Source organism: Phacochoerus africanus, chromosome 5, assembly GCF_016906955.1.
Source record: "Phacochoerus africanus isolate WHEZ1 chromosome 5, ROS_Pafr_v1, whole genome shotgun sequence".
NCBI classification, from domain to species: Eukaryota; Metazoa; Chordata; class Mammalia; order Artiodactyla; family Suidae; genus Phacochoerus; species Phacochoerus africanus.
In genome coordinates this window covers 110596570-110612589 of record NC_062548.1, presented here as the reverse complement: position 1 = coordinate 110612589, position 16020 = coordinate 110596570, and the positions used below count along the sequence as shown (strand labels likewise).

General features: G+C 40.8%; 1 protein-coding gene across 4 annotated transcripts in view; it reads left to right on the top strand.

The window, feature by feature from the left end:
• Nucleotides 1-6786, top strand: part of RASGRP3 (RAS guanyl releasing protein 3) — a 114164-nt gene extending 107378 nt beyond the window's left edge. For 3 of the 4 annotated variants that reach the window (XM_047782298.1, XM_047782299.1, XM_047782296.1), the window contains exons 15-18: nucleotides 1733-1769; nucleotides 3698-3823; nucleotides 4172-4536; nucleotides 6086-6786. In XM_047782298.1, the coding sequence (XP_047638254.1) occupies nucleotides 1733-1769; nucleotides 3698-3823; nucleotides 4172-4536; nucleotides 6086-6094 (537 nt within the window). In that variant the 3' untranslated portion in view covers nucleotides 6095-6786. The remainder of the gene's footprint in view (nucleotides 1-1732; nucleotides 1770-3697; nucleotides 3824-4171; nucleotides 4537-6085) is intronic. The other variant, XM_047782300.1, reaches the window with a different exon arrangement.
• The last annotated feature ends 9234 nt before the right edge of the window (nucleotides 6787-16020 follow it).

Sequence of the window (16020 nt, the reverse complement as noted above, 5' to 3'; positions counted from 1 at the left end):
CCTTCTTACGGGCTTACTTACTAGTTCTTGCGAAGTGACTTCACCTCTCTGTAGCTCAGTCTCCTCATCTGTAAAAGTGAGAAAATAATGATGACCTATCTCATAAGGATATTGTGAACATTAAATAAGTTGTTACACATAGCTTAAAACAGTGCCTTTCACAGAGCAAGCAAGAGCTCATTAAATGTTAGCTCTCATCATTATTTTTGTTGTCACTATTGCCAAGGGCTCTGAGGAAACAATTTCTCATCACTACGAAGTTTCCCAGATGTAGGACCTTGCAACTTATTTAATTTCCTGGATCATCACACTCACCTATTATAAAAGGGAAGCAAACTAGGTTATCATAAAGATCCTTAAAGCTCGGACAGATGGGATCGTCCTACCCACCCACATCCCTTTTCTGCACTGACCCCTCCCATCCCTCTGCTAGTCATCCTAAGCACCTGAAGCCTTTGCTTCCAGTTAGCTGCCTTAATAATCCTTCCTGTCTCCAAGACACAATGTTGCCCTGTCCCAGGAGACGTTTGCATCTTAATAATGTATTCTGAAGGGCCAAATAACTTTGAAGACTCAAAGGACTCACGCTCCACTGGTGGAATTGCCTTGTCAGAAGGAGAGTAAGGAGCAAGCTTCCTCATGCCTTGAATCACTTCACATTGGCAGCTACTTACTCTTTTCCTGTGATCATGAAGCCCACACTCAGGGCATTTTTCCTCTTATAACATGTTGTGGATGACACCCTCAGCAATCCCAGTCGCCGCCAGGGCTGTTTCTTTCAAAATCATTGTATTAGTTTTGTTGGTGGGGGTGGGGGTGGGGGTGTGCGTGTGTGTGTGTGTGTGTGTGTGTGTGTTTGTGTGTGTGTGTTCTGTCAGCCGCTTAACCTACCACTAAAAGGTTAAGAATAGAGCTTCTCCAGCGTGAACTAAGCCCATTTAATTCATCAGTACTGCATGTTCCTGGTGTCCCTGGTTCCCACAAGCCAGTGCTGTGCGAGGCCTGAGAAAGAACACGGGAAGGCCCCTTGTCACGGAGATTACAGTGGGTTGGAGGGCAAAGACACCACCGCCAGGGTGATACCCCTGAACTGCCTGGGCAAACACTCCCTCACTGAACTGTAGGCCCTCACATTTCTCCTGAGACATTTGTCACCTCCTATGTCCTACTTCCTCCTTGGTTGGCAGAATATGAGCCTCTTCTACCTCTCCCACATGCTCTGCACAGGCCAAACCCCGAGCAAATGCAGAGAATAAATACATGATCTTTTCCTCATTTATGTTCTACCAATAACCTAGCCAAATCCAAATGCTTTAGTGGGATACACTGCTTGGGTCACTTAGTTTCCTGTAGGGGGCATCAAGAGCAAGTAGTGTGATTTAAAAGAAGGCAGAGGGAGCTAGGGGCTTCCAAAGGCAGAATGACAAAGTCTCCCTGTGAATTTTGCTGAAAGCTTATTATGCCAAATTCCAATAAATGCACAATAAATGTTTCCTATCCCAGCTCCCACTTGGCTCCCAGAAAGAAAAAGGAAGCAAAACTCCTGTTATTGCTCCAGCTGGAGTGGGCTGGGAGAGTCTTCTTCTATCTGACAGGAAGGGTGTCAGGAGCAGCTACATCCTGTTTGTGCTCGGCCAGTCATCACACTTCCCAGGACTTCCTTCTCTGTGGCCTTGTTTTCTTTCCAGATTTCTTCTCAGATTCCCTGACATTCCTTTGTCTTTTGTTACAGCTCTGGGGCATAATCAAGCAAGGCTACAAATGCAAAGGTAAATAAACATTTATTTTATTAAAATTTTAAAATGTGACATTTGGGGCAGGAATCCTATTTGTCTGATAGAAACGTTATAGCTCTTGACATCGTGGAGATCATGGGGCTTTGGGGCCTTTTGCTCCTGAAGAGTTAATGTGTCCAGGAAAGGACTCCCTGAAGTTTGGGAGAGCCCAGGCTGGAATTTTATCACTTATTACAAAGAGCAAACAACCCCCCCTGTCAACCCCCACACATCTAGCCCCTATCTCTGAGATGTCTTGCTCATCATCGCCACACAGTCAAGATGGGAATTCTGAGGCAGGCAAGCCTAATGGAAATACTGTTTAAAAGAGCTTTGCCCTTCAAGGGGGGAAAAAAGTGTTCTTTTCTGTAATACATATGCATGTCTTTCTACTCTCACATAGCTATTTTTTTCTCTACTAAATCACAGATGATAAGAGGAGAAACTTGTGTCCCTTTCAATAAATTTGTTCATATACTTCCGCCATGTAATTGAAATTTATAACAATTGAATAAATAATGTATTTGATAAACGCAATAGGATGCGTTGCTACTTATATAGTATATTGCTAGTACAATTTACTGGTGTTCTAAAAATTGTTGGATATTTAAATGCAGACTGTTTATACTGATTCTTTTAAGGATATAGTAACACTCTTGAAAAAATATAATAAAACTGCAAAAGGGAACATCTTAATCACAGAATGCGTTCAGATTAATAATGGTCCCTTGTGATGCCTTTTTTCATTATCCGTCTTTCAGTATTTGGCCTTCATTTTACATGAACAGGGAGCGTCCTTGAACTTCCCTTTAGTTCTAACTTGGATTATCTTAGTCATAGAGTTTTACTTTCAAGCAGCAAAGATACTGCAGTATCTTACTGCCCAGCCATGAGTCATTAGTTTCATTCTGGCTTCTGCCCCCTTATCCCCTAGACATGCATAGACACACATACTTTTATGAGTATGATGAAAATCAACCCCTAGGATCATCTTTGTGTATATATTTTCTCTTAAAAACACATCAAGTGAAAAACCTAACTAAAATCGACTGTACATGTCATTACAATTTGATCTATGATATCATTACAAAACCATTTTAAATGAGATCATTGGGAGGGAATGGGTATTGGAAATAATAAGAAAGGTCAATGGTGAGAGAGAAATATACCCTTTAAAATGATCATATCTGACCAGGGATTCTAAGAGAAATGTAGGACCCTCATCATATGAAATAATTGTGTTGCTGTCTTCCAAAGTGGCCAAAATTTTCTATCCCAAGTAGTGCTTAATATCTATTTTCTTAACTAAAGCATCTAACGGGAAGGTCACAGAATGTGCCACATGCCATTTCCAAGCCATAGTCAAATCTGGGATATGTTTATTGAGCATATGCTCACCTGGTTTTCTGTTTCTTCCCCAAGAAAGGAAGCAAGACATATGATCACTTGCTCCGAAAAGTGTTTTGGGAAACGAAGAATAAAAAATACAAATGATCAGAGGCAGCAGTAGGTCCTGAGAGAGACTAGATGCTGAGGCTTCTCGTGTTCATACTGGCTCAGGGAGCCTTTTTGTAGGGAATCCATCTCAGTTTTGGAAGAACCCCAGTTCCATGTAATTTGAATTTAGTGTTGGGCAAAGGCAACTTCCAAGTCAGGTTGCCCCTGCCCTGCCTGTTGCTCCCCAGCACTTCAATGAATTGTGTAGAAGTAGCTGAATAAGAGAGAACTTTAGGAACCCCAGGAAGGGAAAAGGGTCCCATTGGTCCTTTTTCTGCCCTACACACACCCTACAATCCTGAGCCAGATTCTGAGATTAAACACAAAAATAAGAGAGGGATGGGAAGCTAACAGCTTGGGAGCCTGGTCAGCACCCAAAACATGTGGTTCACACTCATCACCTGTGATCTTTTGGGATGTTTCAGACTGTGGAGCCAATTGTCACAAGCAGTGCAAAGACCTCCTGGTTTTGGCCTGCAGGAGATTTGCCCGGGCGACCTCCGTGGGCAGCAGTCATGGGTCACTGCCTGGAAGTCCCTCATTGCCCCCAGGTAATGTTCTCAACTTTCTTTCCTATTGTGATTTCTCGCTGCTCTCCTTCCACACCTGCAGCTTGTTTGGGTTCTGGCTCTGAAACTGATCAGAGCCATTATAAATACCAAGGTCTGGTTCAGGGTGAGCAGCAGTGGCTAAAAACCCTTGAACCTCATGTGTTCCTCTCTGCTTTCAGGTCTCAGTGATGTGCAGTCCGCCAGCAGCCAGTTTCATCCCGCCTCTGATCTTTTCCTCTAGGACCTTGCCCAGCGGACTCCTGTTCTTTGCCCCAACTTTGGTGGTTTGCTGTGAAGCAGTTAGATGTCAGATAAACACAATAATCAAAGTAATCTTTCCTCTTCCAGTGCAGGATGAGGTGTTTGAGTTCCCTGGCGTTGCTGCTGGACACCGAGACCTGGACAGCAGAGCCATCACACTGGTCACAGGCTCCTCTCGCAAGATCTCCGTGCGGTTGCAGCGGGCCACCACCAGCCAGGCCACCCAGACCGAACCTGTGTGGTCAGAAGCTGGCTGGGGAGACTCAGGGTCCCACACCTTCCCCAAAATGAAATCCAAGTTCCATGACAAAGCAACAAAGGACAAAGGCTTTGCCAAGTGGGAAAATGAGAAGCCCAGGGTGCAGGCTGGTGTGGATGTTGTTGACCGAGGCACTGCATTTGAACTGGACCAGGAGGAAGCAGACATGGGTGAGACTAGACAGGACGGTGAGGTCAGTGCTGGTCAAACCACAAATAAAATCAGAAGAGGGAGGATGAAAGGGGTTAAGATGAACATTATAATGAGTTCACAAGGCAGCCTGGAGGTTTTGAAAGCAGAATGATTGGGAATCGAGACATACTACTTTTAGTCTTGCCGTTGCCTAGTTATATGACTCTGGACAAATGATTTCTTTTGCTTGGACCTTGGTTTTATCATGTATAAAACTGAACCTGATGAGTTCTAAAACTCAGTGTAGGTTTCCATGTCTGTGCGCTGCCATAATGTCCTAAGGACCCTTAACTATCCCATGTACACTGTACCTATCAGCTTGGTTTTCCAAGCTAAAGTCAGGGGTGTAAACTCAGAGGAGGCAGAGGAAGGAGAGCTGGAAACTTCTTGTCCCTACAAAAAAGAAAAAAAATTAAAAAGAGGCTTTTGAGAGCATCACAGAGGAGGGTGTGGTGAATAGCAGAGACCAGGGGACCTCACAGTTCTAATAAGCCAGGCTTCGCTTCCACACAAAAATTATGCTCAAATCATCCAGAGCAAATTGGGAAACATATGGAATTTGTTAGAACAAACTGAAAATATAAATCTATTCAAGATGGACTTAGATAAATGTATTAGTCAGTAGTCCATAGTATGAGGATTTGGGGAAATTGGTGTCATATTCCTAACCTTCAAAGCAATGTCATGGAAGGCACCCATTGCTTCCCTACTGAATCCTTCTCATAAATAGAATAGTTAGGCAGACATCCTATTGGATCAGGCCAGGGCCCTTTATTCTCAGGACTGGTCCACTTGTCAGGAGATCTAAGTACACAGTTTCCATAGCTTCCCGTGATGAGAAAAACGCCAATGACCTTTAACCGAAATTCCTCTAGTTCCTTCCTCAATGAAGACAATAAGGATGCCACACAATCACTTCAGTTGTATGAAGTTTATTGTAAGTTTCTGCTGATCCAGTGTTTCCTTTCTTATAACACCAACTTTTAAAACAGCTCTATTATGTACTATAAAATTTACCCACTTAGAAGTTCCCATTGTGGCTCAGTGGTAACAAACACGACTAGTATTCATGAGAATGCAGGGTTCAATCCCTGGCCTTGCTCATTGGGTTAAGGATCTGGCATTGCCCTGAGCTGTGGTGTAGATTAAAGACATGGGTCGTATCTTGTGTGGCTATGGCTGTGGCGTAGGCCGGCAGCTGCAGCTCTTATTGAACCCCTAGTCTGGAAACTTTCATATGCCGTGGGTGTGGCCCTAAAAAAACAATAGATAAATAAGTAAATAAATTTTACCACTTAAAGCATATACTTCAGTGGTTTTTAGGGTATTCATAGAGTTGCACAACCACCACTACAGCCTTATTTCCGAACATGTACATCGTGTGCTGGGTAGATTACATGTTCGTTGAATGCCCTCTAAATCTTAAAGAGGGCAAGGTACTAATCATTTGAGATGGCCCCTAGAAATTATCTGATAAACTGCTTTCTAGGGATAGTCTTGTTTTGTTAAATGAGATCCAGCTGTACAACAGGTTTTGATTTGTGTTGCAGGACGGCTGACTTCAGGCTGAGGACCTTGAAGGCGATCGTGTTGGCATTTGGAAAGAGCAAGATGAGAAACTCTGAAGAACCCTCCAGCTCTCAGGAAGTTATCTGAAAAGATAGCTGGACATTTTACTGCCTTGTGACACTGTGGGATCTCTCTGATTAAACTGTGGGACAGAGGATTTACCCTATGAACTATTTATTTCCTCCTCCCCTGCCCCTAGTTAGGTGCCCCAAAGAGTGTGTTATGTAGTTGGTAGTTTTCTCTATCTTTCTCTAGAGCCACTTATATACGGGTGAAATGAAATCTTCTGTACATGTACCTGATATTCATTTTCTAAACTCATACTTTGCTTTTTCCGTGAGAATGTTATTTTAGTATTTTTATAAACGTTTGAGGGGGGTGTTTAATGAGGAGTCAAATGAAGGGTCTTTTTGTGTGGTTTTAGGACTGGACCAGGACTTAACATTTTCTTGAGGGATAAGAAGGCTCTTCGGGTCATGGAATGTAATGGTTCTTCTAATGATGGTCTGTTTCAAGGAGAAGCTCTTTGCATTGTTCTAACTGTAACATTGCTATTATGATGTGTAACGAGTCACACTTTTATAGTCATATGTCTTACCAATTCTGTATCACAGGGAAGCTATGACATAGCCAATAAAACTCTCCTAATATTCCTAATTGCCATAGCGGAAGATTAACTCAATACTTGTCCTGAGTAGGTTTATCCATCTTGCATAGGACTGCTATTAAGAAATGTGAATGGCAATTAAAAGGCTAATTCAAGTTTTGGGGAATAAAATTTAGGAGAAAAACAAACCATCCCTCAAACCACTTACTGAAATGCAAAATAATTAGCAATTTTTAAAAACTCTCTCTCTTTTTTGTTTTGCTTTTTTTTTTTTTTTTGCTTTTTTAGAGCCTCACCTGTGGCATATGGAAGTTCCCAAGCCAGGGACTGAATCTGAGCTACAGCTTCGAACTCTGCCACAGCTGCAGTGATGCTGGATCCTTTAAGGGACTGCTCAGTGCCAGGGATGGAACCTGTGCCTCAGTCAGATTCTTAACCCACTGTGCCACAGTAGGAACTCCAGAAATGCCTTTCTTCTCATTTTCCATTAGGTAACTAAGATAGTTCCACTCAAAAAGTACTTGTTGAGGACCTTCTCTGGGAGATGCAGAGGAGCCACACACAGTCTCTGCCCTCAGGACCTGACAGCATTAAGGGCATTAAGCTGTGGGCATTAAAGCAAGAGGATTCCTTAAAATACAGTTTCAGATTTGCTAGAACTGACTTAGTTGGGACAAAAAGATTCAGAGATCAATTTGTAGAGATACTGCAATTGTGTGTGTGTGTGTGTCTGTGTGTGTGTGTGTGCACATGTGTGGCTTTTTCAGGCTTCACTTGTGGCATATGGAAGTTCCCAGGCGAGGGGTCAAGTCAGAGCTGCAGCTGCCAGCCTACATCACAGCCACAGCAATGCAGGATCCAAGCTGAGTCTGTGACCTACACCACAGCTCACTGCAACACCAAACCCTTAACCCACTGAAGGAGGCCAGGGATGGAATCCCGTATCCTTGTGGACACTAGTCAGGTTGGAAACTCTGAGATACTGCAAATTAAATGAAGTTACTAGTTGAGGGGAATTGTGATTACACAAGAAAATATAAGAACTCACCATTTGCAACACATCCTCAGTGTTGGTTCTATGTATATATATTCTCTATTCCTATTCATAAATACAAAGAAATACATGTTAACAAAATTAAAAACAAAATGGCAATTTAAGTACAAGAAATCTCTCATGTGTATATGTGTTTTTTTGTTATTGTCAATGAACGTTAAGATTATTTTTTTTCTTCTCAAAGCTGTTACTTCACTGCCCCTTAGAGTTATTTTTGAGTTTTTCACATGTAAAAAAGAAGTTGTATATTAGCAGCCTTCTTGTGACAGATACCAGATGAACCATAAGTAAAAAACAAATATAAACAACAACAAAAATAACAAAACCTCCAAACATATATGTGTGTATGTATGCATATAAACTGTTTTGGGTATATGTGTGGAGATATGTTTATTTGTATACACAGGCATCCATACACACACACTACTAGTATTACTTTGCTGAAGAGTCTGTAATGACGCTGCTTTATAATTTTGATTATATCATTTACTTATAACCAATGGTGACTCTGATGTTCCAATCTATCAATTTTCCATAATCAGTAAAATAAGGAAATTCGGCAAGCCCGTGGTGGAGCAAAAAAGAAAGACCCTGGCTGGTTCCTGCAGACCTTCCTTTTGTAAATTCGATGATTACTGTTGAGGCCAAAACAAGACCAGACTCTTTAACCATGAATAAGATACCAGGAGAGAAAATATTAGATGCTACAATTGAGTCTTCACTGAAGGATGTACAAATTGGATTGATGCTTTTTTGAAATCTACCCAAGCCAGAGGGTGACCCTACTTGGTATCTGAATACGTTATGTTGAGTGTTTGTTTCCTGAAGCCATAATGTCCCCGGATTTCCATGGTAACAGAGCCTCTCCAAAAGTCAGAGGGGTCTGTTTGCTATTTATCAGTGAAGACAGGACTCCTATAGAAAGAAGTACCAAATTATTATGGATGGTAAGAAGCTTAAGCATCCTAAGAGAAACATCTTGATTCTTTATCGAGGAAGAAAATTTAGTCAAATGAGATTCCCACAACACACCTTTGGTATGCAAGCCACAGCCAGATTGAAATCCTACCTCTGCCAGCTGTAGTCATGAGATCCTGGGCCAATCATGTACATCTATCTGGGCCTCAGTTTTCACATTTGAAAAGAGATTTTACCACCTTCCTCAACTACCTCATAGGATTGGTATAATGACCAAGTTGAATGATGTATGCAAAAGTAATTTGTAAAGATCTTATAAGTTAATATTACCTTACAGTTAAGAAGGGTTCTTCTCTCAAAGTGTCTTCAAGATCCCAGACTACATGTTTACATGCCTGTGTTCTTTGGCAGCTCTAAACCCAACATTTAACTAAATTTTATGTCAAAGTAAAATTAAAGAAATAGTCACAGAGGGTTTTCCTTATTCCTGATGCGTGTGCATGCAGGGTCAGTGCTGCTGTGTTCTAACACTGGCTATTCCTACTCTGTTTGAAAATAGATAGGCAAGATTAAGAAACCAAATGGGTAGAATGCAAATGGGCTTGGAGAAAAATAGGTCAAAATATAAATGTGCTTAAGAGGCTGGCTCTTGAAAGAATTTATTTTACTCAATGGAGACAAGAAGAAAACAAATGGGAGTTCCCGTCGTGGCGCAGTGGTTAATGAATCCGACTAGGAACCATGAGGTTGCGGGTTCGATCCCTGGCCTTGCTCAGTGGGTTAACCATCCGGCGTTGCCGTGAGCTGTGGTGTAGGCTGCAGACGCGGCTCGGATCCCGCGTTGTTGTGGCTGTGGCGTAGGCTGGCGGCTACAGCTCTGATTAGACCCCTAGCCTGGGAACCTCCCATATGCCGCAGGAGCGGCCCAAGAAATGGCAAAAAGACAAAAAAAAAAGAAGAAAACAAAAATTTACCTTTCAAATAAAAAGTACTCCATTTATTTGACAAGTAGAATGTATTTTATGACTATTGAAGGTGGTAGTGATAGGACACTACTTGAAATGCAAGGCTCATCAGGAAATGGGTGCCCCTATGCTGCATCCAAAACTTGCTGCTAGAGTGTTTAGAGTTTAGAGTTTAGTGTAGGAGTTCCCGTCGTGGCGCGGTGGAGACGAATCTGACTAGGAACTATGAGGTTGTGGGCTTGATGCCTGGCCTCGCTCAGTGGGTTAATGATCTGGCGTTGCTGTGAGCTGTGGTGTAGGCCCTAGATACGGCTTGGATCTGGCGTTGCTGTGCCAGCTGCTGTAGCTCTGATGAGACCCCTAGCCTGGGAATCTCCATATGCTGCGGGAGCGGCCCTAAAAAAATAAATAAATAAAGTTTAGAGAGTACTCAGACCTCAAACAAGAATATTTATTCCCTTTTTAAAATGTTAATGGCAAGCACATTGGAGGTCACATCTATTCAGAATCTAAATGACTTGTAGTTTATACAAAATAGCATATGGAAAGCATCACATGGGCATTCTATAAGGCAGCTGACGTGAATGCTTGGAAAATAAAATATCTTTAAAAAAAAAGGAGGGAAGGAGCAGTTATGGATCAAACAAACCATAACCACCAAGTGCAGTGTTGTCAGCCTTGAGTGGATTCTGGACCAAAAAATAAATAAAGCAGACATTTTGCAGTGGGGAGGGGGAGCAACTGGGGAAATTTAAATATGAACTATATATTAAATGTTGTATGATAATGTGTGATAATCATTTTATGGCTATGTAGGAGCATTATTTTTAGGAGAGAACCTGCTGAAGTAGTTGGGGATGAAGTGTTAATATCACAATTTACTTTGAAATGACCTAGTTAAAGGTTTTATGTAGAGGGATAAAGCAAATGTGACAAGATGTTAACGATTGTTGAATCTAGATAGAGGGGATATAATAGGGGAAAACTTTGTATTCTATTACAATTTTGAAATTACAAATAATGGCCCATGTCTGGGAACCCAGCCTCCCAGATAATGGGCATTAAGCGAAAATACCTTCTCACAAGAAACATCCTGACTAGATCCACCTGTGAATGACTGCAAGCAGGAAGAAATTAACACATCCCCTCCAGAGGCTGATGGGAACCACGAACTATTTGACTTTCCTCCCTCCCCTTTTAGTGTAAAAGAAGCCTGGATTCTAACTCAAGCAAGATGAGTCCACTACCTTCTTGGTCTGCTGGCTTTCTGAATAAAGCTGCTCTTCCTTGCCCCAACAGCTCATCTCTCGAATTATTGGCCTGTCATGCAATGAGCAGTATGAGCTTGGATTTAGTAACAAATTTTGGTGTCTCCAGCCAGGAGCCTTGCTGCTTATGGCTAGCAGCCTTGGTTGGGAATTTGAGGGTAAGGCTCCCTCACTTGTCCTGATGATCTTGCCTTCAAAATTCCCCCAAAACAGCACCGGCTGCCCCAGTGCTTGGCAGCTGGATCACAGAATCAGCGCTTGGGAGATGACAGGCTTCAGCCAGTAGGGTAAGTCACACCCATGTGTCCTGCCAGCACCTGATTCCTCTCTGGAGATTTATCTCCAGAATAAGCCAATTGGTTTTGCATTTGAGTGGAGTACCCTGTTCGAGAGAGCAAAGAGTTGTTGGACTTTCCTCTATTTGTGAACTGGCTTGTTTTATTTGGGTGCTAGCATTTGAGTGGGTAGTTTGTGGGGATTTTTTTTTTTTTTAATTTCTGTCTTTAAAAACCCGGCATGTTCCAATTATTTCTAAAGTCCTCTGAAGCATATTTTAGATGTGATTTGATTATAGATATGGACCCATGGGTGAGAGGAAGATATTTTATTGTAAGAATATAAGGCCACAGTACCTGTTAGGATCTCCACAAAGAGTTTAGGCAGGGTTATTTTGGGACCCTGTGCACCATGTACTGATACCCTTGCTGTTTTAATTACATCATTTATGGTCTCCTGTGCTGTTGGTATATGTGAAACACCAAAACCAAATTTGAGGGTTTATTGAGGATTTTCTGTCTGTCCTTTGGGTTTTTTGTTTCATTTTTGTTTCATGCTGTTTCTCCATTTAAAGACAAATCGATTCTGTGGTATTTAAAATTTTACCGATGTCAAATAGAGGAAAGGAACAGGGGGAAGAAACAAAACAAAACCGGAGTTCCCGTCGTGGCGCAGTGGTTAACGAATCCAACTAGGAACCATGAGGTTGTGGGTTTGATCCCTGCCCTTGCTCAGTGGGTACATGGCTCGGATCCCGCGTTGCTGTGGCTCTGGCATAGGCTGGCGGGTGCAGCTCCGTATTCGACCCCTAGCCTGGGAACCTCCATATGCTGCGGGAGCAGCCCAAGAAATAGCAAAAAGACAAAAAAAAAACACCCCCCCCCAAAAAAAACTTTTCTTGTCTAAGAGTGGGACATTCCCAGGGACAAAGGTTTCATTTGGCTCCTAGAACCACCAAAAGTTATGAATAGAAAGAGAAGTGTTTTTTCCATAAATATTAGTAAAAAGGATGTAGCCATCTGGACAGGTGACCTTGATTTGTCCCATCTGCCAGAAACCCAATGTGAATCCAATCTCTTTTGTAATGGGTGCGTTTTGCATTGTTGTACCTGACTCATGGCTGAGATTTTGGAATGCGTTTGTGTGTGTGTTTGTATACACGTTAGAGATGAGTGGCACTGCTAAAATTAACTTGTAAAAGAGCTCTGTTTAATTGGCTTAAAGGAAATTAAGTGCTTACATAAACACTCATATAAAAGAAACTGGTCAGAATGATTTTGGGGTTGATGTGATCTAGGAAATAATGAGTATTGCATTAATATGTGGTATTAAAGTTAGCTTAAGCTTGTTCATTTAATTAACACAGATATATCTTTAGAGTTATCAGTTTAAGTACGGTACTTTTATTGTACCTAGGTTTACTAGAAATAAGATCTTATTATTCCTGTTTATAAATTTTGTCAGCAAGAAAAATAACAATGTGACAAAGCTTTTAAGTAAATAGAGATAAATGAAGTTTTAGATAGACATTCCCAAAACGTAATTATTCCTATAGAGTTTATCTAAAATAGTCTTTCCAGATTTCCATAACTTGAAACTAAGCTAAATGAAGAGAATTCATTGACTATCTGGGTCATTTCAAATAGGATAAGATATCAGAACATTAAGCAGATCTAAGTGTATCTATGTTTGTCTTCGTAGGAGAGGAAGACTAAAGCATAAGTTTGTCATGAAATGCTGGTATGACAAACATATTCGTTGTACTATTTTTAATGTTTTTCTGAAGGTTTGTAGTTTTCAAAAGTTGTGGGGGAGAAAATCATCACTTCTTTTACTGGCATTCATTAAAAAAGCAATAACGATAATAAACACAAAAAGGAGGAACTAGAAGAGATCTGAAATCCGACATAAGAAAGATAACCAAAAGCCTCAGAGACTGATTAGAGAGGCTAGTGGGAGGATATGGGGAGGGATTCAGGACTCCATAGAAACAAAGGAACAAACAGCAGGCAGAGACCAACAAATACCACTTTCAGCAGAGGCGGGCACACTCTGAAGTGCAAATCCTCAATCCATTGTTTAAAACAGAAAGAATGGTTATCCCAGCAGGTGGTGGGAGCTTCCTGGATCAGATTTGGTTCTGAGAAGCAATAGAAGAGGAGCACACAGATGGAATATTTACAAGAAGTGATCTGTTTCTAAGATAGCAGACTGCTAGAGAGTCTTTGTAATGGAAAAAAACAGAAAAAACACATTTGCCAATCCCTACCAATTTGTTCTTGCTAAATGATTTTACATACAAAACATAGGTCCATTAAACAAATTTTACCTGTCAAATATATTACCCTGGCTTCTTCCCCACAGGAACTTCCTACAAATTTTGGATAAAAGCTCAAAATTAAAACAGCTAGGACAAAACAAAAACTCAGGGCATACTAGAAGGAAAACAAGGATGGTTAAATGTGAGACCTACCACTGGAAAAAAACAAACAGCATTGTTACAGAACAAATGAAAATTGTTTCTCTAAGAATTAAAGCCACTTAATGAATTCCTGATCCCAGAAACCATGATAATAATAAAATGTTTATTGCTTTAAGCTACTAAGTTTTAGGGTGTTCTGTTATACAAAATACCCTACTGAGCGATTAAACCATAACTTTTTTTTATAATGATTTTTATTTTTTTCCATTATAGATGGTTTACAGTGTTCGGTCTATTTTCTACTGTATGACAAGGTGACCCAGTTACATATATACATTTTTTTTTCACATTATCATGCTCCATCGTAAATGACTAGATATAGTTCCCGGTGCTATACAACAGGATCTCATTGCTTATCCATTCCAAAGACAGTAGTTGGCATGTATTAACTCTAGATTCCCAGTCCATCCCACTCCCTCCCCCTCCCTCTTGGCAACCCCAAGTCTGTTCTCCATGTCCATGATTTTCTTTTCTGTGGAAAGGTTCATTTGTGCCATATATTTGATTCCAGATATAAGTGATTCATAAGGTATTTGTCTTTCTCTTTCTGACTTACTTCTCTTAGTATGAGAGTCTCTAATTCCACCTATGTTGCTGCAAATGGCATTATTTTGCTCTTTTTTGTGGCTGAGTAGATTTCCATGGTATATACATACCACATCTTCTTAATCCATTCATCTGTCAATGGACATTTGGGTTGTTTCCATATCTTGGCTATTGTGACTAGTGCTGCAGTGAACATACGGGTGCATGTGCCTTTTTCAAGGAAAGTTTTGTCTGGATATATGCCCAAGAGTGAGATTGCTGGGTCATATAATAGTTCTATGTTTAGTTTTCTGAGGTACCTACATACTGTTTTCCATAGTGGTTGTGCCAATTTACATTCCCGCCAACAGTGCAGGAGGGTTCCCTTTTCTCCACACCCTCTCTAGCATTTGTTATTTGTAGACTTATTAATGATGGCCATTCTGACTAGTGTGAGGTGGTACCTCATAGCAGTTTTGATTTTCATTTCTCTAATAATCAGTGATGTTAAGCATTTTTTATGTGCTTGCTGGCCATCTATATATCTTCTTTGGAGAAATGTCTCTTCAGGTCTTTTGCCCATTTTTACATTGGGTTGTTAGCTTTTTTGCTGTTGTGCTGTATAAATTGTTTATATTTTAGAGATTAAGCCCTTGTCAATTGCATCATTTGAAACTATTTGCTCCCATTCCATAGGTTGTTTTTATTTTTATTTATTTTTATGGTTTCCTTTGCTGTGCAAAAGCTTGTCAGTTTGATGAAGTCCCATTGGTTGATTTTTGCTTTTATTTCTGTTGCCTTGGGAGACTGACCAGAGAAAACATTTGTAAGGTTGATGTCAGAGAATGTTTGCCTATGTTCTCTTCTAGGAGTCTGATGGTGTCTTATGTTTAAGTCTTTAAACCATTTTGAGTTTATTTTTGTGCATGGTATGAGGGTGTGTTCCACTTTCATTGATTTACATTTGGCTGTCCAGTTTTCCTAGCAATACTTGCTGAAAAGACTTTTCAGCATTTTATATTCTTGCCTCCTTTGTCGAAGATTAATTGACCATAGTTGTCTGGGTTCATTTCTGGGTTCTCTATTCCATTCCATTGGTCTGTATGTCTGTTTTGGTACTAGTACCACACTGTCTTGATTACTGCGGCTTTGTAATATTGCCTGAAAAGTCTGGGAGAGTTATGCCTCCTGCTTGGTTTTTGTTCCTCAGGATTGCTTTGGCAATTCTGGGTCTTTTGTGGTCCCGTATAAATTTTTGGATTGTTTGTTCTAGTTCTGTGAAAAATGTCTTGGGTAATTTGATAGGGATTGCATTGAATTGGTAGATTGCTTTGGGTAGTATGGCCATTTTTACAATATTAATTTTTCCAACCCAGGAGCATGGAATATCTTTCCACTTCTAAACAATAACATTTGGGAAACATTTGGGTTATCTTCTCTACTGCACGGAAATAATTTGTACCTCTCTAAGATAAAAATCATTTCCAAATTACCAAGTTTTCTTCATTACCATCTGGGCCTTACTCCATAAAACAGCATATGAAACAAAGTTACATTCTCCTAGAAGAGAGTTTCTCAGCCTCTGCACTGCTAACATTTGGGTCCAGATAACTTTCTGTTAGAAGAGGTGGAAGCTATTCTGTACATTGTAAAATATGCCTCTAGGTGCCCCTAGCATTTCCTCTGCTCCCTTAAGTTGTGACAACCAAAATGCCTCTAGACACTTCCAAATATCCTCTGCAGTGCAAAATTGCTCTTGTCTGAGAACCACTGCCCATCCAGCAGTATCATCAAGAGATCTTGCTTCAACACTGATTGCTG